The sequence below is a fragment of the Alosa sapidissima genome, chromosome 14 (genome assembly GCF_018492685.1).
Source record: "Alosa sapidissima isolate fAloSap1 chromosome 14, fAloSap1.pri, whole genome shotgun sequence".
NCBI lineage: Eukaryota > Metazoa > Chordata > Actinopteri > Clupeiformes > Clupeidae > Alosa > Alosa sapidissima.
The window spans coordinates 8,135,968-8,158,107 of NC_055970.1; the positions used below are offsets into that span (position 1 = coordinate 8,135,968).

At 44.1% G+C, this 22,140-nt stretch overlaps 2 protein-coding genes across 8 annotated transcripts in view; one reads left to right on the forward strand and one right to left on the reverse strand.

Moving 5' to 3' along the window:
* Positions 1-731: 731 nt before the first annotated feature.
* esrp2 (epithelial splicing regulatory protein 2) lies at positions 732-17,591 on the forward strand. 6 transcript variants are annotated; one of them, XM_042062474.1, is made up of 17 exons: positions 732-884; positions 1,056-1,208; positions 1,786-1,914; positions 6,852-6,965; positions 7,506-7,620; positions 7,764-7,859; positions 8,270-8,324; positions 8,501-8,611; positions 8,711-8,843; positions 8,956-8,998; positions 9,999-10,300; positions 10,635-10,865; positions 11,407-11,605; positions 12,666-12,873; positions 13,295-13,493; positions 15,145-15,245; positions 16,014-17,591. In XM_042062474.1, exons 2-16 carry the CDS (start codon positions 1,077-1,079, stop codon positions 15,229-15,231), a joined length of 2,154 nt encoding a protein of 717 aa, XP_041918408.1. In that variant the 5' UTR covers positions 732-884; positions 1,056-1,076; the 3' UTR covers positions 15,232-15,245; positions 16,014-17,591. The 6 variants fall into 6 exon arrangements, with proteins under 6 accessions (XP_041918408.1, XP_041918412.1, XP_041918407.1 ...); XM_042062473.1 differs by having other exon boundaries at positions 739-1,208; XM_042062476.1 differs by having other exon boundaries at positions 739-1,208; positions 13,304-13,493.
* Positions 17,592-18,090: 499 nt separating this feature from the next.
* Positions 18,091-22,140, reverse strand: part of nfatc3a (nuclear factor of activated T cells 3a) — a 62,241-nt gene continuing 58,191 nt past the window's right edge. For both annotated transcript variants that reach the window (XM_042062471.1, XM_042062472.1), the window contains exon 10: positions 18,091-21,556. In XM_042062471.1, the coding sequence (XP_041918405.1) occupies positions 21,477-21,556 (80 nt within the window). In that variant the 3' untranslated portion in view covers positions 18,091-21,476. The remainder of the gene's footprint in view (positions 21,557-22,140) is intronic.

Genomic DNA, 22,140 nt, shown 5'->3' on the forward strand with positions numbered 1-22,140 from the left:
TTTTGGTTTCACTGCAGGGCAAATGGGCAAAAGTATTTTAGTTACTGATGTCAGTGAAGCAAAGTGCTGTAATCAAGCAGGTTGGTGGGACAATATGAGAGAAACTGTCATATTGTCTAAAGGTGTAGGTTTTTGAACATTCTAAGTTCCGCAACAATTGAAGGTTCTAAAATTCTATGTTGAATTCAATGAACCCAGATATTCGTTAGAACGTTCATTTCCCAACATTCCCGTCACACCGGTGTGACGGTACTCCTTTAAGGGTTAACAATCATGGATTTTTAGCAATTGTATCATTCATTTACATATTGCCTGCATAGCAACACATAGCCAAAAAATACACTGAGCAATGGTAGGCTACATGTCCAAACGTTCTACCATCTACCTTGGCGTTAGCACATCTATCATTAGCCATTGTGAAGTATGACAACCATAACAAACAAAATATAACTATGCCAAAAGTAGAACTGGTCTGAAAGAACATTTTAGTAGGCTAATAGGGCTGCATATAGGTGGCGCACAATGTCACCGAGACAGAGGCGCACCTATAATTGCAAAGGTGAGCGCGAAGGGAAAAATGGATTCTCGAATGTGGTAACTTCCTTTCAACATAATAGACCAATCAGGTTGGGTTACATAGTATTGGTGCTATCGCGTCCCTCCCTCACCTTTTGGAAACAGCCAATAGACCAACTCCCTTGGGAGATTGACTACAAGAAGAGAGGCAGAACCAAGCGCAGGTAACTAAGAAAAAAATAGCGAGGAGGAGAAAAAACCCTTAGGGCTTGTTATGGGGTTAGAGTGAAAGAAACCACGATTTTTTTCCAACCTTCTTTACCAGTTAAACCAGTAACTCTGGATAGAGCACACAAGTACCGGATCAGGTAGAGTCTGTGGTCGCAAACTCTTTCGTCCTCTCTTCGAAAATAATCTCCTTTTCTTCTTCGTTTACTGCAATTGAATTTCCAGCTCTTTTGTTTGCTTCTCTTATCACTTGGAGGAAGGTGAACCCTCGTGTTATTTTTTTTTTTTTTGGTCTTTGCTTTTAATTGTAGTTTTTACCCTTGTGGTCCCTGATGGCTTCGCACAGTGATACTCTGGTGGTGTTCTTTGGGGCAACAGCTGGTGCAAATGGGGGTAAACTGGGTTCGGATGAGAGGGAATTAATTCTCTTGGTGTGGCAAATTGTGGATCTACATGAGAAAAAGGTACGGACCTTCTGACCCGTTGAAAGGTGTCTAAACGTGGCTCACTATTTAATGCCATACAAGTAGCCCATAATTAAAATACTACCTTGACAGCTGACATATTTGTTAACGAGGTACGTGTATAGACGTTTTGTAAAGCGGGGTTAAATTGTTTGACAAACAAACGGGCGACCATCACAAAGTTTCACAACACTCTTTGTGTCGGCCTTGGATGTAAATTGGCTTGCATGGTGTTTCATAGAAATCTAACACTAAGTTAACCCAGACTGAAAATAAGGGTGAGCGAAACGTACCTTTTTAAGAATATGTCAGAGCCGTAGCCTGTTATTAGCGTATAGGCTACCGGTGACGAATTAGTTCTAACTGCTTTGCCACTACATTGTTAATAATAAAAAAAATATCTTGCGGTTATATTGCAGTGTTTTGCACATGGCTTCTCTTGGTGTGTTTGAGAGGGAAACCGTAAGCTTTGATCAGGCATAACTAGTATTTCTGTGGTAGGCCTTCGGTGCGTGGTGTATGAACCTCAATGTTGCAAAAAAGCAACATGCTGTGAACTCCTGGGTCTCATTAACAGGTGGGGAAACTTCAGAGACGTCTAGTAAAGCCGGACTCATTGGATTTAACAGAACAATGTAAAGAGGAGACCGGCCTGACCGTGGACGAACTTTTGAAGGCCGAACCACTGGACAGCGTTCTTCAACAGGTGAGCTGAATTTCAACTGATGACCTGCTGTGCTCGATGTAGAAATAGGCCTCAGGTGGTGTGGCGCTTCCTTAGTGCTTTGTGGTTCAAGATTTTGTAAAAGAATGTTATCGCATATATTTCATACCGAATTAAATATAATCAGGTCCTAGCATAATAGCCTATAGCATGTTGCCTATGTCTGAAGGTAGGCCTATCCTTGAGTGCCAAATCATATTTAGTAAGCTTTAGAAAGTCACTATCTCCACTGCTGGTAGGTCTAGAAGTTGCTGTGGGAAGATGGGCAGGGCAGTGCCAGAGGCTTGGAAGGGGGAGAGAGCAGCAGGTCCGGTCTTGTTTTAAGGCTGAGGCACTCCACAGACATCTGGAAGGCGGAATGTTTACCTGGGAGTGCACCACCCTCCTCTAAATGTCAGCCCTCTCACAGGTAGGAACGAGACAGAGGCATGAGAAGCTGGCCAAGGATGGGAATGAGAAATCGGGGTGATTTGTTTTTGGAGAGAGAGTGGGGGGTATAGAGAGTGAGGGTAGAAACCAACACAACCTGTTGGTCCACTGATGGTGTGGATGAGGGGTTTTCTTTTGGCCCTGTTAAGACTCAGGTGGGTCTTTCATGACCAGGATGTGAATGAGTTTTAGGTTCCTCATAACCTGTACCGGTATGTTTTGTCAAAAGCGCATGTTGCCAAACGTGTTTCTCCACCTCTGTGCTGAGAGAATGTGTTTGCCGTTTGAAAACCCATCCCTGCCCTCCATTATTTCGTATGTGCTGCTAACCCCTAATTGTTTTGTCCTCCCTTCAAAAGGTTACGGTCTCTATACGGTTAGAGATTAGCCTGTGTTGCCTCCCAGCAATCGTTGATAGAGCTCAGTGTAATGAAGTTGATGTTTTTATTTAAGATGAGGCTCCCACTGATTGGCCCTTTTTCGCAAATGTAGCTGCAGTGTTTTCTTGTACGTAAATATTAACCAGTAAAATCAATTGCACTCATTCACTTAATTGTGAAATGTGTTCTTTCAAGTAATCAAGATTATTTATGTTGCCATATTGATTTGAACAGTTCAGCTGCAGTGGCAAGTTTTTAGGTAAAATAAATAAGGAGAAGGGTTATTTTGTTATTATAAATGACCTCTTTTAAGCACAGATGTAATTCTAACCTCCCACTTTTGCTTGATTTGCCCCCCACTAACTAACTATTGAGCTACACATAATCATAGTGATTTATAGATAGATGTGTGTTTTTTATTTATTTATTTATTTATGTTTTCATTAAAACTTTTATTCACCCACTGTAAATCATTTGCATAATTTGATATTAGCCAATTTGTAACAGGTCCACACATGGCCATAACTTGCTTCACTTGAGTTTTGGCTTTTTCATCAGCACTTGAAAGATTAAATAGAGTATGTGAGTGAGGGGAAGACACTCGTTTGGAGAGGAGGGATAGAGCTAGAGGTAGTTTTACGGCCCCTGGCACCTTATCTTGTGTATCTTGCTCTCTGCACCTGCTGAAGAACACTATCTGTGGGAAAGGAGTGACGTTGCTTCACCTGTGCGAATTAGCCAGAGCTGATCCGGCAAGCCCGAGCTAGAGCCTGGCAGGGAGCAAGCCAGAGCCTGTGAGACGTGCCTCGCTTCCCCTCTCCTCGCCTCACTACAGGAAGCACGAGGCTCCCAGGCTTTCAGACTAGCAGGGATGGACAGCAGATCTAAAATGCAAATCCATCCATGTTATGTTCATGTGGCTGAACTGGTAGAGCCAGGTGCTAGTAGCATCAAGGTCATGAATTTCATTAAGGAGTTCACACACTGACATAAGTGTTTCTTTCCTGTGCTGTACGTTACTGTAGTTGAACGATTTTGTGTGGATAAATCATGTACATGCTCAGACATTGGGCGACGTATGTGAACATCACAATATCTTGTAGTGGCATTTGATGGTAAATGTCCGATTCGACTCAATGGGAGTGAATGAGAGTTCAGATTTTGTCGGTCTAGTTTGTGAAGTCTCCAGGTTACTGTGCCTTTAATGCCCCAGCTGTCCTGGCACTTCCTGGTGCCTTATCTTGCAACCCCCCCCCCCCCCCCTCTGTGTTTCTGTGTGTTGGCCTGGGCCACAGTGTACAAACACGTCAGCCTTGCCACAGAGCAAACATCCCTAGTCCGAGAAGAGTTGATCAATAGCATGGGTGCTAAAGATCAACTGTGTCACTTTCACTGAATGCACCGCCACAATGTCCAGCTATCATTTCAGATGAGAAAATGAAACTGGTGCCTGATCCCTTTTGAATTCCATCCCATCTTTTATAGTTGACTGAAAAAGCCATTTTCTTTACTGCTGTTATTACAGCAGGAAGGTGTTTTTTTGCATTTTCGCTCCACTCTGACCCATTATGTAGGCTGTTGTTTGCCCCCAGGCAGAAAGAAGAGCCCCTAAAACACGTTTACCTGCACCCGTCTGCTCTCATTTGAGACTTAGCTCTAATGGCAGAAAGGGTGAGGCCTGAGGTGTGTCAATTATACCTTAAACCATTTGTGTTGCACTTGCTAATCCCCAGGGCTGATTTGCGCAAGGTGGGACCGCATAGCTGTGAAAACAGCCGTGAGTAAACAGTGTGACTGGGTGTCATGCGGAGGTGTTATTGTGCCAACCCCTTATGTCCCTGCATTGCAGAACAGGACGCGGGTCAGAATTACAGCGCTGGTATTTACTTATTGTGTTGATACATGGGTTGGTCTCCAGACATGGCTGCCATTTTGTGCTGCACTGTGGTAATCCGCCTTGGCATCGGTTTTGGTGAGCTTGGTCTCTTAGTCCTGTTTGACTAGATGGAACAGCATCGGCGTGTCTACAGAAGAACCTTGATGATGAAGAATGTGGCTGAGTGAGATTATTACGCCCTGACAATCTGAACCCGCACTCACCCCACCCTCTCTAATCATGCCTCTGTCTGTCTGTTGTTAAAAGCTCTTAACTACCTGCTTAATCTATGTTTACAAGATTTAATGACTTAATTGCTTTATGCAGCTATGATGGACCCTCAGCTTGACATAGGGTGGTGTAGTAGTAGTAGTGCCTGATACAACTTGAATGTGGTTGAGATGATTATGTGGATGCCTTTTTTATGGTTGCTACTGGGGTTGATATTTCCTAGCTGTCCTCTGGTATCTGAAGTCACTGGTTGTGTGGCTGGTGTAGCAGGCTTGAGCCAGATGTTATCACTAGCCATTATGAAATGTGGAGTAGGCCACAATAGGAGTGGCCGTCTTCCTCCGTGCATGCTGGGATGGCTCATCAATCAGTAACCTGTGATCTGACTCTTGTTGGCAGTCAGAATGCTACAACCTTCTCACAAGTGCCATTATCCAACGTCATAGCACATATGGCATTGGGAAGGGTCACAAACATTCTTTCACTTCGTCTTAATTATCAGCCACTATTGGACTTTGGTTGGAAACGATTGGGACATTAAATGAATGACGTTACTAATATTCACGCTCACAGAAACGCACATGCTCTGCTAGGTCATGTTCAGGTCTACTAAATTTGGTGAAACACAGTTAAGCCCCTAAATATGATCAAAGAGAATAACGTAAACCAGGTTGATGACCTCTGTTCAGAAGCAGCAGTTTCTGTAACTGAATGACCGCAGCTAACCGCCAGAGTCAGACTTATCTTCTCCCTCTTGCTTGCTCTCTCCCTCCCTTGCTCTCATAGAACAGCATGCTGAGGCACGACAGTGCTTCAAATCACTCAGTCTGAGACCTGCCGTTAATAGCCAAAGGCTGTGTCCAAAGAGTAGACAATTTGATTGGCTGCTCTTACGTGAGTTTGAAAGAGAAGCAGAGTGGGGCGGTTCCACATTAGTAGCTTCCTATGAAAGGCAAATGATTGTTTTCTGGGTCAAATTTTGAAGGTGCTTTGTTTTGTTTTCACTTGGGTGGGGTGATTAAGTACATGCCGGTACTGACGACACTAAAAGGGAAAGAATTCTGCTCATAAATTAATTTAATCTAATAGATATTTTGCTTACACCAACACAAAAGATGTCTGCAGTGTTTTTTAAAAAAAATTTTTTTATATATATTATTATTTTATTTATTTATTTTACTCCAGGTATCTTGTTGGTATGTCTTCATGACGGTTTAACATTAATTAAGCAAGCAGCCTGTGCTTATATACCTGACAAGCAATCATTTTTATGCACTTAGAAAAATGTTTGTTTTGGATCAGAGTTGGAGGGCTTTCCCTTTTCGTTTTGTTCTCAACTGGGTGATGGGGGTTGTTGGTGACCTAACACAGCAATCAGGAAGAAGTTTACAAAACAAGTGCATTTGACTCAAATAAAGGTGGTGTTTGTGACTAAACAAAGGTATTGTGTGTGTGTGTGTGTGTATAATGGCAAGAACTGTGCTGGCTGTTGTTTCTGAGGAGCCCAAGTTATCGTTTCACTTGTTCAGTGAAATCCTTGATCTTCTAGTGATAGCTAGATGGCAACCTCTGTGTGCCAAATGTGAAACCTGTCCAACCAGCCCACACCTGCACAGTAAAGCCCACACCTACCAAGCAGAGAACAGCCTGTACACAATGTATTGCCTAAGATGTCTTCACAGCAGATTTAATGACTTGAGAAATGAGTCAAACTCCAATATAAACACTGTTTTTGTTTGCTGAAAACTACAACAAAAGCCCAAGGTGCTTTTTAGATGCTTTACAAACATCTATTCTGTGACAATTGGTTTCTCTGGTGTTGTTAAAACAATACTTCTATAATGTTGATGAATCGTTTTTGTCATGGAAACCTAAGCAAGCATGCACATGGCTTAGGCTTAAAGGCCTATGTGTCAGCCATATTATCTCCAAGTAACCTCTTTTTTTTTTGTTTTATTTTCTTTTCTTTTTCCTCCTTCCTATCCACACTCCCCACTCTGTAGTTCCAGCAGTCGGTGTCTGCAGAAGTGAAAGCCCTTGGCAGAAGTTCTTACACGCTGTGCGTTGATGGCCCTTTGATAATTCGACAGGTTCTCCACCCAGAAGCTTCCAAAAAGGTAAAGCTGGTGGCTCCACCACACGCCAGCACTGCACACGCCACATGTAAACCACTGACGTCGTCCCCTGATGGATTTGAATGCACTGCACGCTGCAGAATGTGTAGTTTGCATCCTGTGAATTTAAATGTAATGTAAATGTAACTGATAATGGAAATGAGGTCCTACAGACAATGAGGTGTCCAGATATTTGTCAGTGGGATGTTGCAACCCCAATGTCTTTATTGACCTTGCACATGCTAGTGACTAGCGCATGATGTTGAAATCATGTGCTCCTATGTGACGGTGATGTGGCAATTCTTGGCAGTATTTTGTGTAATGCTCACGTTTCATAATCGGCCCACACGTGTAGGTTTATTTGTCAGAGTCTAAGATTTTGTAGCATATGCTAGACACCTGCCAGTCTTGACCGATTCTGACTCGTCCTCAATCTTTGTATTCAATACCATTTTGAAGTTCCCATAGAGTTGTTGTGTTCAAAGTAAAGTAATTCTACTCGTGCTGTTTTGAGGTGACACTCGACTGTCGGCTGTTTTCCAGAATTTGGTCCTGCCCGAGTGTTTTTACTCCTTTGTGGACTTGAAGAAAGAGTTTTACAAATGCTGTCCCAACGCAGGCCCCGCCAAAGACCTCACCCTGCCATCCATGCTGGACTGTATCCTTTCATCTCCCACAATAGGAGTGCTAACGCCTCTTATGACTGTTTGTGCTGAAGAGCATATTAATTTGGCTCTTAAATTGAACTGTTCAAAGTTGTTCAAGCTTTTGTCCGCATTTCCTTTAACCGTATGAATGCAGATGTATGTATACCTCCCGTTACGGATCAAATGGCGGGGGCAACAGAGGTGGAGAACATGGTCCAGGTCACACTACACATCCTGGCTGAGCCTTACAGTGAGTAAACCACACTCCCCCCTTCTCCCACAACCACCCACCCACTCAGACCACCAGTCTCCACGTGTATTAATTGTGGCTTGGAATGCTGGGATAAGATGAGGCAGTTTGCCAGCCTGTGTGGACCTGTACCAAGTGCAGCCCGAGTGACTGGGTTCAAATTGTTGCTTGTCCGAGACATGCAGATGATTCATGTTTGAACGCACTGGCAGAAGTCAAGAATTCAGCTTCTGACAATGGGGTCTCCCTGCTCTTTTTGTGAAAAGCAAGAGCATGTTGGCTGTAAAAACAAAAAAAAAAACAGACCAGAAAACTGGCCTGAAAGTTTAGAAATGTAGATGTAGGTCATTGATGATCATATCAGGGAGCCTTTGCTTCACAAATAACCGAAATTGTCATTCAATTTTTAGGTCACAAGTTCACAGGTTTTGAAGCCGTCAAGTACAAGTTTGAATCAGGAGCATGGTAAGTGCAAAATTGGATTTTCCAGCTTGCATTTCACAGCTTGTCATATTACCAATTATCCACATAATTGTTAATTCAGTGCCTGAATATGGACCTGCGTGTGTATACTGTATGTGGGATTATGTGCTTAGACCAATCCAAATAGCATTTGTAGTAAATGACTGCTTGTGGCACAGCAGCAAAACTGAAGCAGTGGACAGCGAGACGGTCATCCGGGCCAGGGGGTTGCCATGGCAGTCCTCCGACCAGGACATTGCACGCTTTTTCAAGGGCCTCAACATTGCAAAGTAAGTAATGCAACATCTTTTTATGTCATTTTGACCATTCATTTTTTTGGTGTATAAAAAAAGATGTCTAACGTGTGTGTGTGTGTGTGTGTGTGGCAGGGGTGGTGTTGCTCTGTGTCTGAATGCTCAGGGAAGGAGGAATGGCGAGGCCCTGGTGCGTTTCATCAACTCTGAGCACAGAGACATGGCACTGGAGCGTCACAAACACCACATGGGCAGCCGCTACATAGAGGTGAGACTCGCACTGCACACCTAAGGTCTTGTGAGTCGGGAACATTTTGAGGTTCTGTCTGGTTGGTTGTTGGTGTTCCTTTGTTGATCCAGTCTGTCTTTTATCTTTGCAGGTCTACAAGGCCAGTGGTGAGGAGTTCCTGAAGATTGCTGGAGGTGAGACTTTGTGTGCCAGCTCACATTAAATTCAATCTGCCCCCCCCCCCCCCCCACCTGCTGCATGCGTGCAGGACCTTAATGCCACACATCCACAGACAGGCTACTCTATAGTGAGAGCTTGTGCAGTCAGGCTCGTCCTGTGACACCAGCGACACACACACACACTACGTACATCCACACACACGCACACACTATACATACACACTATATACATCCACACTACACACACACTACGTACATGTGCACTCACACACACTATGTACATGCACACACACACACACACACACACACACACGCTCTTCCCCAGGGCTCATTCTCAGAGGCTTATCCTGTGGGAATGAAAGGGCCTTTGTGAGCACGCTCCTGGACCTGCCTCGCTGTGGCCAGCTGCTGGAAACTCTACTCCCGTCCAACAGCGGCTCACCTGTGTGCGGTAGCCCCCTGCCAGGGCCGCGCAGAGCGCGCCGATACCCAGGGGAGAGAGGGGGGCCGGCGGCCGGTGAAAAGCCCGGCTCTGACACCACACAAAGGGGGTGTAAAGAGACAAAGGGCGGGCCGATATTAGTGTGTTTGGGGGGGGAAGGAGCAAAGGCAGATTCACTCGGCAGATAAACCCTGATAAACGTACACATACGCTGCAGGACTTTGCTCAGACACCAACAGATCAATAATGTTTGACTAGTATCTCCCACCATAATTGGGTAGCCAGACATTCCCCCCCCAGAAAACAAAACCTTAATACGTGTGACAATCAATACGTGTGACAATCATTCAAGTAATATAGAGTACAAGAAAATACCTGCAGTACGTTTTATTTGGAACTTCATTGTGTACATTGCGAGTCTGCACAAGCCAACTTTGATTGTGCTCACATCATTTTCATGTTCAGGGATTTTGGCCAGAAATGTCTTAAGTTGATGTGCAAGTGTTTGTTGCTTGGCATTTCAGTGTGTCCTACGAGATATTGACGTTCACCTCTCCAAACTGTTTACCGTAGGCACATCCAACGAGGTGGCTCAGTTCCTGTCCAAAGAGAACCAGGTGATCATCCGGATGCGTGGCCTGCCCTTCACCTCCACCCCCCAGGATGCACTGGGCTTCCTGGGCCCCGAGAGCCCAGTGACTGACGGCACCGACGGGCTCCTGTTTGTCAAGTACCCAGACGGGCGCCCGACGGGCGACGCCTTTGTGCTGTTTGCCTGTGAGGAGTACGCCCAGAACGCCCTGAAGAAGCACAAGCAGATCCTCGGCAAGAGATACATCGAGCTGTTCCGCAGTACGGCCGCTGAGGTGCAGCAGGTATGTTGGTCCGCAAAACGAATACTACTTTCTCCTAAAGAATTCTAACTTTCATGTGGTCAAATCTACTAAGCTAGAATAACTTTTCTGTTTTCAATATGTTGCCGTTGATTATATGCTGGTGAAGTACAAATTGTAGTAGACTAGTAAACAGCTTTTAAGGACGTTCTATAGCTCTACTGTCACTTTTCTCTTCAGTCGTTGGCACACATAGCTAGCTACAACACGTGAAAAACACTGCACTCTGGAAGCATAATGTTCACGCTGCATTGTTTTTAATCAGCTAACAATTCCGTTGTTCAACATTGGCATTCTCACTTCCCTGTATTCTCAGGTGCTGAACCGCTACATGTCCACTCCTCTAATCTCCACCCTGCCGCCTCCTCCCATGGTGCCGGTTCCTGTACTGGCCACCCCACCCTTCCTGGCAACAGGCACCACGCGGGATTGTGTCAGGCTCCGGGGCTTGCCCTACACCGCCGCCATCGAAGACATCCTGGAGTTCATGGGAGAGCACACCATCGACATCAAGCCCCACGGGGTTCACATGGTGCTCAACCAGCAGGTGACTGACTCTGCCAGCTCGCTCAACCGAATTAATGTGACTCCTCTTGTACAAGCTTGTGCATTTCATAAGCTTCTTCAGAACAAATAAATTTGCTGTGACTCAGCAAGCATCTGACTCTTGTACAAGTACGCATACTTCATTAGATGACAACAATAACATCAATCTAATACATATTAACACGTGGAATGCATAAAAAAAACTCCAACTATTGGCATGAATGGCCTGTACAAGCTTAAAGTACTTTAGATCTTAGAGTAGACAATTGACAAAAACTGTACATGAACTGCAGAACAGTTCATCTTTGCCTAACGTTACGAGTAATACTATGCAGCACAATCGCAGTGTGCAACAGCAGTGTAGTTTTCTGCAGACTTTTTCCAGACTGAAAGCCAATTGCAGACTAAGTCCATTATTTCTGTGTAGACTCATCATCCTGCTGTGCCGGAGTGTTCAAACACTTGCCAGGCTTTTTACTGATGAGATTTTCCAGGTAGGGGTCCAAGTAAAACTCTTCTCAATCCATCTTGCCACCCAATAGGGGCGCCCATCTGGCGATGCCTTCATACAGATGAAGTCTGCTGACCGGGCCTTCATGGTGGCGCAGAAGTGCCACAAGAAGATGATGAAGGACCGCTACGTCGAGGTGTTCCAGTGCTCCACCGAGGAAATGAGCTACGTGCTGATGGGGGGTACCCTCAACCGCAGTGGCCTCTCCCCTCCACCCTGCAAACTACCCTGTAAGTCCTCCTGTTCACACATCGGTAGACCTGGTGTAGTGGTTGGCATTGCCGCTTGGCAATCGATCCGGCTTCTATTCAGTCGATTCATATACGTCACTTTGACTGAAATGCTAAGGCCTTTGAATGCTAATTATCTCGTACCCTCACCTAGTTCCCCCAATGGAACCATAACCTATAGATTGTCATGTGCTGTGGCACTTGGGGTTTGATGGTCCAGAGTAGCTAGGACAGTAGCAGACTGCTGACTGAGTGAAGCAGGGCTGTGCCCAGTGCCCTGCCGGTGTATTTGCCATTCATATCAGTATAGCCGTTTGGAGATAAGATTCCAATTTATCTTCAAGGAAGAAATGGCCCGACCTGCTGCAACTGCAGTCACCCTTTATGAAACCACACAATGTCAAACATCCTGTGTCAGCAGCGGTCGGGCCAGACCATGTACTGGCCAGAGAGATCTCCTTTTGGCTTAGTGACCTTGCTGTAATCATTAGTGTGTAATGATTAGCAAGAGGTACTGGGTCTACAGTGGGCTTTGTAGGGGCAGTACAACCTGGGGTCAGTCGTATGCAGAGTCAGTGGGTGAGGGGAGGAGAGTCCTTTGTCTTTGCAGCCAGAGTGTTGATGAGGGAGAATGCATAGGCTCCCACATAGCCCTGCTCAGCCTGTTTGTGTGTAAATATCTGGGGAGGTGCGATTTGTTCTCTCTCTTGCTCCTTCTCGCTTTCACTCTCTCTGTGGGTGTGTGTGGGTATGTGTGTTTTGTGTGTGTGTGTGTGTGTGTGTGTGTGTGTGTGTGTGTGTTTGCACTTAACCCAAATCTCCCCAAGGACGTTTAGTCTCTTTCCCTCCCTGTGTCCTTGCCACCAGAACATGAGTGCTTTGCCCAGTCCTCTCCTGCACATTGTGTTGATGTTTACATTACCTGGCCATTTCTTAATGGCTTAATGAAGGCCCTGCTCACTTCATGTAGGCTGTCTGTTCTCTGCATACAATTGAGCCTTGCTTTGTGACTGAATAACCGTGCTCTGGTGTTGATGACGTCTCCACCTCCTGTGCACAGGTCTCTCTCCCCCGACATACGCTGCCTTCACCAGCCCTGCAGCCCTCCTCCCCACTGAGGCGGCCCTCTACCAACCCCCCCTGCTGGCCACGCCGAGAACTCCCCAGCCAACGCATACGGCCGCCCCAACCCTGGCCTACTATCCCCCGCAACCACACGCCCAGCTCTACATGAATATGAACATGAACTACACAGCCTACTACCCCAGGTAACTATCCAAATTTGGTGTGTGTCTGTGTGTGTGGTGTCATCAAGGTCTTATTCGCTGTGAATGAAGTCAAACGGTTTTCAAATGCCAGTAGTCATTTATTCATAGGAGATCAAATAAATGACACTGTTCAGAGTCAGCAAAGTCTATTGTTTATTCCAAATGAAGGAAAACTTGCAAAATATTTTTGTTTTGACCTATGAAACGAGTGAGCAAATCTATAGCCGTAATATGTAAAAAAAAAAAAAATAATAATAAAAATTAACGTAAACTTGTCTAGCCGTTAGCTAGTTTCAGGGAGGAAAGAAAGGAGTCCTCTTAGTTTCAGATAGAGGAAGGAATCTAGTATCGACGTGATTATCCACTGTCCACCATTTCCTCAGTTTCACACTAATCTTTGGTGTGTGTGTCCTCCCCCCTGGCCCCTCAGTCCTCCCGTGTCCCCTTCCACGGTGAGCTACTTCGCGGCCCCCCCGGGCTCTGTGGCGGCGGCCGTCGCTGCCCAGCCCAGCCCTGCCATGCTCCAACACGGAGCGCAGCACGGGGCGCTGGTGCGCATGCAGGGCCTGCCCTACAACGCCGGCGTCAAGGACATCCTCAGCTTCTTCCAGGGCTACCAGGTGAGCTTTTGATCTCTTCACTGCGGTTTATAAGAATCGTAAGCATCTCTGAATCTGCGTTCAGCTTTAGCCTTGTTTTAGCAAGACTTCCAGGTGACCAGTCCTTGAAATAGATCACCTTTCCCCCCCCCCCAGTGCTGTTATCCAGCTCTTGTTGTGAATGGGATTTGGTCCACCCTGCCTTTCCTTAGTGACTGGTGTCAAACCAGACCGGGCGCTGACTCATTATAATACACAGTAGCTGTGTGTCAGTCAGGGTGACTCAAGCGTTGGGCCACAGAGCTTTCATTTCCCTACTCTTCCTTTTGCCCCAGTCCCCATCGTGTACAGCCCCCCCCCGGCCTCCTTCCAGTGAAGGAGATGGACAGCAGCCTGGGCTAGGGAGTAGCAACATGAGCGTTCTGTATTGTTCCTGCTGTCGTCTGGTTGAAAAGCAGACACCACAGTGGCCACATTAAAGACCGCTCACAGGCACGTAATTCCCCTCTCCACTTACGGCCAGCACTGACACACACACACACACACACACACACGCACGTCTGACCATGTCTCACACTGAAGGAGCTTTTTCCCCAGAGTACTTTAGAATGTACTATATATCTGTATATAGATACAGTATATCTGGTGTTTCTTTTGTGAAGATGCCTCTTGTTGGCACTGAATGTAAAGAATCTGGCAAGCTACCATAAGTACAAGCGCTTCAGTTTTCAGAGCTGATTGTGTCATGACAGAAATTCCACCCCACACCGCTTATGCGGCAGCCCAAGTTCTCTTCCCATGTAACCAAAGCAACAGGGTTCCGCCTGCCTGTATGTTTTTGAACCTCCCTTGTGCATTTTTTTTCTCCTCTCCCCTCCCCTCCCCTCCCCTCCCCTCCCCTCCCCTCCCCTCTCCACTCCACCTCCTCCACCTTTTTTCTCCCTTGTGGGCTGACACCTGAGTAGGCGGAGTCTTCAGAGGACGGTATGAGCTCTAACAAGCAGTGCTGAGGGGTTTTCAGAAGGGGGGGATGGGTGCTGTGCATTCTATTGTGTTGAACTGGGCTTGGGTCCTTTGTTTGTCCTCACTCTCATTCAGAATGGCCAAAAGTCATTTAAAGTGTGTGTGTGTGTGTCCTGAGGGAAAGGTGGGTTATGCTGTTGTTGACACTCAACAGCCAAACTCCTTTTGTTGCAGAGCAACATTAGAGAGTGAGTGTGTATTTGAATGAGACTGTAAAATGTAAGTTTGACTTTTGGCTCATCTAGTCTAGATGTACCTGTACTGCTTTAGGTCTTGCTAGTGGATTCCATCCTCTTGGATTCTATGTGCTGTTTGCAGGTGATTCTTTGTAGGGGGTGGAAGTGTGTCGTGTGTCGTGTGTCGTGTGTGTGTGCGCGTGTGTGTAGACCATGTTTTTGTTTTTTTTATTATTATTATTTTCTTGTCACTAATGTTTGGTCTGTGGGTCACAATTAGGGTCTCATGGGTCTTGTAGTTGTAGGCATTTGTGTGAATTTTGAGTGTTATACTGTAGATACCATTAGAAACTTGTTGGTGTATGAACAAGAGAATGTATGAATGTATAGTATGAGCGAATGAATGAGCAGTATGTGTGCATGAATGAATCCTAAGGCCCTAGTGCTGACTGTAAACCCACTTGTGACTGTAGTACGCTCCCGATGAGTACAGCAGCATGGTTCAGATGAGCGATCAGGCACGGAGTCTGATCCAGCCAAAAGAGTGGCTCTGCCTGTAAGGGAGACCCACAAGGTAAGGACCCGGCATGGCTGCTAACAACCACCTTAGACCTCTGGTCGCAAGCTCCTAACCTCTAATCAGAAACGTGCTCCGATGACCCTCTTCACCCGTCTCGCTAACACTCCTCTAACATCTGTCTCTCTGTCTCTGTCTCTTTCTTTCTTTCTTTCTTTCTTTCTTTCTTTCTTTCTTTCTTTCTTTCTTTCTTTCTTTCTTTCTTTCTTTCTTTCTTTCTTTCTTTCTTTCTTTCTTTCTTTCTTTCTTTCTTTCTCTCTCCCATATCCATCTCTCTTGGGTGGTGAAAATTTTGTTCTTAGTAGTTTTTCTGCTACTTGGTTCTCTGTTTTGTTTAACATTGAACTCTTTCTTGAGCGAACTTTCTCGCTTGTGGGATTCCTTAAAAAAAAAAAGCAGCATTGCCTGGGGTGTTTGTTTGGAGGCGTAGGTGATTGCATAGTAAACTGCATTAATGATTTATTATTTGGGCTCTTAGTAAGGCATCTAACTGTTATCTGTTCTTATAATGCCCATTTACCTTAATCATCTGTGCAAAGTGTAATAAGATGTTTGTATTGGGGTGTTACTGAAATTGCGGACTCAACCTTGGCATGTTATGTTTGTCTGTCCATTCTCCTGTTTGGATTTGAGAAGGGATCAGTTTTAGCTGCATAAGAATATTCAAATGTTTGCATATCTAATTTTATTTTTCTGTTTCTCCGTGTGTGTGTGTGTGTGTGTGTGTGTGTGTGTGTGTGTGTGTCCGACCGGTTCCTGCTACAGCTGAGTGCCGACGCCATCCTGGTGCTGTACAACCTGAGTGGCCAGCGCAGCGGCGAGGCCTTGGTGACCTTTCCCAGCGAGGAGGCGGCCAGGCGGGCCGTGGCCGAGCGCTCCAACCAGAACCTCTACGGTCACTCCGTGCGCCTGCTTTGCTGCAAGTGACCAGGATGGGAGGACGGAAAGGGGGAAGGGGGGGAAAAAAAGGAAACAAAAAAAAATAATGCAAAAGAGAGGACTGCACTTCACCACTTCACTCCTGACACCGACTGCTTTGTTTTTTTGTGAGAACCAGACCAGCACCTCCCTCCCTGCCTCCCTTCCTTCTCTCCTCTCCTCTCCTCTTCTACTCCCACTGGAGGACAGCCAACATGCTACATGTATAAACTCTTATGTACATATTGTATTTATATATACAAACGTGTCTCTAGAAGTCTCGCTCAAAGTGCCTGTGCTGTGTGCGTCAGTGTGTGCATGAGAGAGTGCGTGTGTGGACTTGTGAGCATGGATTCTTCTGGCCCTACACTGTACTAACACCATTCTCTAGTGGTGGAGACGATAAAAAAAAGAAAAAAAATATATTCATAAAGGCATTGAAGTCCCTCAAAGTTTGACGGGATGTTTATTTTGCCGAACAAAATAAGTGCTGCATTACGACAAGGAAAGCTCTTCCTATTTAAAACTCGTGTCTTTGCTTGTCCCTTGGATGATGTTTGATTTTCCCCCGTAACTGTAAAACTGACATGCCAAGGCTGTTGCAATATAATATTAAAGCCATATGCTGTTGATCACTTAGCCTTGCAGTGCACACTGGAGGGCAAAGGGAAAGCCAAAGCACTACTGATGACGGTCTTGACTAGATGGTCAGTCTAGTCCAAGCCACTGTGTGCAGAAGCGAAAAAAAAAAAAAAAAAAATCAAAGCCAAATGTGTCTGTGCTTTTTTGTTGCAGTAAGAAGAAAAAGATGTTATGTTATTCTATAGAAAGTGTCAAAGCACTGTAGAACTCGAGAAGCTTTTTATACTTTGTATCAGATGCTATAATCAAGTATAGACCAAATGTGCCTCTAACTGTGTACTCTTTTGCATGTCTTGTAAATGTGATTTAATAGTTTAATCCATCCAATCCCCTTAAAAAAAAACCCCGTTATTTTATTGAAGCAGGAGCTGAATATTTTTTGTCTGTTTTGCATGCTTTTCATTGTCATCAGTAGATTATCAAAGAGGCTTTTCTTTTGTTGAGTTGATTCTTCGAGGATGTCATTTGTCAAAAACACTTAAAGTGCCCTCCCCAGTCCCAAATCCACTCCCTTACCTTAGGTTTGTTTTTTTAAACCAGCAACGTCCTTCTACGTCCTGTTTCTTCATGACTGTGACGAGGCCACTGGGACAGTTTCTCTTTCTTGATTTTGCCATGCCAGCATCATTCAGGGGGCAGTGTTAAGGGATGAGTGGGCCTGCAACAGCAGTGCATGTTTGTTTTTTTTCCTCCCCTTTAAACAAGTTTGAAACTTGTTTGAGTTTAGAAATGCTCTCTTTTGTGACTCCTGTATGTTGACAATAAATCAAAAATGCTCCTTGACCCTGATTCAATTATTCCTTGCTATGCCAGTATATATTTCCTTGGTCCTTGGCGCATCCCTTTATGTGGGTCTTTTTAATTAGTAGAGAGGCTTTCTGGTACCGATCATTTCAAAGAGAGCTTGAGGTTCTACTCAAATAGGAATATTTCCAATACTTGTTATTTAAGAGAAAATACATATGTATTGTTTTATTATATTGTATCTGGGCATGTGACATTTCCCAGTGTGCAATTCTTCTGAAATCCTCAAGATGGTGCTGTGGCCTACAATGTGACCTAGCTTTAGTCCATTCGATGCATTATGCAAAAGAATATTTAAACTGACTTTTTTAACAGTGTAGCAAATAATTATGCATCTTTAGAATGAAATGGACAGTATGATGAGAGTAATCCTAAAACATAAAAAAAAAAAAAACAAATCCTTTGGAGACCAGTGGGGAAGTATCATGTGTAACTCAATGTAAATGTGACATTTGATCTGACAAAAGACAAACAGTAATAACTGGGGGTTTTCGTTTTTATTGATACATTACCATAGAAGAGCCTACAATGCAAGGTATTCCCTTTGAATAATTTCAAAAAGCACTGCAGTCTTAAAAATTACAAAATGTTAAAATACAAAATGTACATGAAATGACAATACAAGGCTCCGTAAACATTTGCTAACCTGTATTTCCCTTTTAATTTACAAAACATTTTATATATAGATATATATGCATATATATTTATATATCACCAACCTTTAGGAATGACATCCACTTTAAAGTATCAAAAATAGAGTTCTAAAGTCTGTTGTTACCTGCATGTAAAATGGGAACATGTTCGGTCTTTGGTTTCCTATAGAAAAGGAGTTACTGTGAGGACTGGTCTTGTCTTAGACATTGAGGGCTTACTAGTAAGGACCCTTGGAACCAGCCCCAGTGACATCCTGCCTCAACAGATCAAACCCAGTCCTAAATTAATCCCAAAGGTTCACACCCAAATCAGTAATCTGTACTTCAAACACAAGTTAAGGCTTTCCTACAGTATGTTTGATAGATTAAATTAAATAACTCAAAGAGTGGCATCATGATCCTCAATTGCTATATGTAATGGTTTACATACAACCGGTTAAATGCAGAGGAAAATCATAATTTACTGTCCCATTTTTACCTGATGCTGGATATCACCAAAATCAAGTTGCAGATTTTCATTTTGCATAGCCTCATGGATTTGTGTGCTTTCTCAATATTGAAATCCAAAAAAGTGGAAAAAAAATCATATCTACAGTCTACTGAATAGAAACACTCAAGAACACAATTTACACACCCTCACACATACATACACACACACACGCAAACACGCATACACACACACACACAATCTGTTAAGACGCTTGCACTGTTTTTTGTCATTTTCATTCTTTTTGTTTAAACCAAGGCAGTAATGCAAACCCTTCCAAACCTCTCTTGTGGGAATAGGACATGTGGCATGCTAGTCTAACAGAAAGCATCTCAGGAGCTGCTACACCTAGAGGCATCAAGGTTGTCTTTTTTTTGTTATGATTTTCTTTTCTCAAAAGGCATCAGGCAGGTTCTTAGTGCATAGCAGATTTGTCTCTTTTTTCATTTTCTCTTGGACAAAAATGAACAGTTGTCAATATAGCTATAGTTAAAAACTTAAAAAAAAAAAACTATGAAGTGACTGTACCTTTTTTTCCCTCAGAATACAAAAATATACATGCAACATCACTGTCAATTTAGAAAAAAAAAATTAAGGCAAAGAGCCGTTACAATTCTTCATAGATTTGTTTGTATGAAACTTCTAACCACGTTCGCCAAAAAATCTGTAGTTTTAAAGATGAACTGCACCTCGTGACTACATTACTGAGCTCTCAACACCATTCATCATAAAGTCAGTCTTCGTGCACGTCTGCTCTCAAATTCTATTTGAAAATTGTCCCTTGTCCCACAGATTGTTGTAAATTTGTGTTATTGTCTTCATGAATCACAGGAGTATTTCCCAAAGTTGGAATTCCCTGCCCACTATCCGACAGAACACTTGCTCAGAGAAGTTGTTAATAAGAACCATTTCATTTCAAAGCTACATGCTATAAGCGGTCACTGTTTTTGTTTGTTTGTTTATTTGTTTGGTTTTTGTACATTTGCCAAACCAACCCTTGAAATGCCCTCCTGCTGCAATGTTGGGACTACCATCCTGATTAACATACAAACTATGCTTGTGAAAATGGACAGTGCTCTACAGTTTCTTTTTGCCAATGGGATATTTTTGTGTGTCTCTGCTATGTCCAAATAGTGCAATTTTGTGACCACACTGCAATTTGAACTAGTCTTTGATTGTCAGGATGCAACATTTCTGTGAATAAAAACCATATCCGCTCTGGGACAGGGTTGATTTGGAAATTATGTGTGTGTGTGTGTGTGTGTTTGTGTGACACTCACATACACACACACATACACACACACAAAAAAATAAATAAAATTAAAATACAACCACTTAATTGTGGTCTGTCTACTGACGTCAAATTCAGCATAAACAGGTTGGGGTTTATTCTGAACGGTAGCTAGGTTTCCTCTACGCACGGCTGCTTAGAAAAGTGGAAAGTCAAAGGCACATATAATTCCCTCCTCATCTCATAGTATATCATGACCGAGGCTGAACCCCCAGCTATCAACCAAATTCCGTCTCGATTGTCCCTTCCCTTCTATATTCCTATTGCAGTAGGGTTGACATGCGCTTCCTACTCTAGCATAAACACACAGTTCGTATCTGCTCATTTCAGTCTTTGACTTTTGACAAACAAAAAATAAAATATTTGTCCACAATCACTCATTGCAAGAAACCACTGTATTGAAACAAAGTAACACTTGACCAACACACTAGCAATCCAAAAAATTGCAACTCTAATGGTATCTAACACTACAGCTAATTCTAAAATAATACGTTTTTTTTTTAGGCTTCAACCACGTCATCAGCACAAAGGTCAACTGTGCAAGAAAAAGTAACTTTATATATTTTAAAGCATCTTCATTCAAAGCTGCTAGACTTTAATAAGGCATTTGTTAAACCTGAAGAAAAGGTGGGGGAGAGGAGTACAATAAAACAGACTATCTACAATGCTGAAAGGTCACTAGAAGTGTGGAATGTTGCATATTGCCGAACCCAGGAGGGCATCGGACGCATCTCTAGTACTCCTGTACCGAAACAGACGGGGGGAGGGGTGGGGATTGCTGGTCAGACAAGCATCACTCTGTGTGTGTGTGTGTGTGAGTGGATACTGCACCTGTATGAATGTGGTAGACCCTTGTTTTCCAGCTATCTCCCAAAGATTCCCTAACACACAGGTTGGCCATTAGAAAAACCCAGGGTAAGCAGATTAAGCATGGCTCTCTTCGTTAGCGCAGACAGATGGGCACTGCAGTGACCTCATATTGCATAGATTTATCTGATTTTACTGCTTTGCTAGCTGGCAGCTGGAGTCTAATGTTCTGTGAAGCATACCTCTTTGTTAAAATCACAAATCTGAGGTGTGTGAGTGTCTGTATGTGAGCATGTGTGTGTATGTTTGAGCAAGCACATGTAGGCTATTTTTTTTCTGACGCAGATGTTATAGGTGAGTAATGGTGTAAATGGGAGAGTATTACGTGCTTGTGTATGTGCATATGTGTGTGTGTGTGTGTGCGAAAGGGCAGGGCGCAGTAGATCTGAGGATGAGTGATGGCGATGGCGATGATGATGACGATGATGATGAAGAGGAGGAAGGCAGAGTGTTGCAGCAGAGGGGGCCGCTGCTGCAGCCGTTAGGGCCGAGGGCTACTGGGCATGACCAGGGGGCTGGCCTGCTGCTGCTGCTGCTGCTGCTGCTGTGTCGCTGCGCTGGCAGCGCTAGGACTGGCTGTGGGGTGGGGGGGCCGCGTGGTGAGACCCTGGAGACTGGGACATGTCTCTGCCGATGATCTCGTTTACTGCATTAGAGGACACAAACACAAAACACACAATTGGTATGGTATATAGCAATCTACTATCATCCAATATTGTCAACAGTCCACAAGGGGACAATTCACACCTAAACTATTTGAAGCATTTTTAAGTCACCCATTTAATGTCCATCTATTGTTAACAATAGAATTCCATGGGTGGGTTATACGTGTGTTATACGTCAGACCTAAGCATATTTTTATGTTTCATATCAATTTCAGGAGCATAAGTGAAACATACACTTTTAAACAGCAAATTAATGTTATATCTAATATGGATATGCCAATATTTGGTCCGGTCCTCATTCAGGAGAGGTTCTGCAGAATACCAGTAGGTGGCAGTGTTGCCCAGCTGTCGGCGAAGCGCAGCTCAACAATACCAGTGACGGATGGTGAAGAGCTCGTGGAAAATGAAAAAAAAAAAAAGACTTGGTATGAAACGCACATACGACAAGTGGAAAGAAAAGAAAAACTCTTCCACTCAGTGGCATCAGTGGTGTGGCATGTCATCCGGGAACAGACTATTTTTCTCTCTCTCTCACATACTGTGTGTGTGTGTGTGTGTGTGTGTG

Bases quoted from the DNA above. Each gene is read 5' to 3' on its own strand.
- esrp2 (XM_042062478.1), top strand. From the start codon at position 1,077: ATGGCTTCGCACAGTGATACTCTGGTGGTGTTCTTTGGGGCAACAGCT. The intron at 6,966-7,505 runs GTAAAGCTGGTG...GCTGTTTTCCAG, and splicing joins ACCCAGAAGCTTCCAAAAAG to AATTTGGTCCTGCCCGAGTG. The intron at 7,860-8,269 runs GTGAGTAAACCA...TTCAATTTTTAG, and splicing joins CATCCTGGCTGAGCCTTACA to GTCACAAGTTCACAGGTTTT.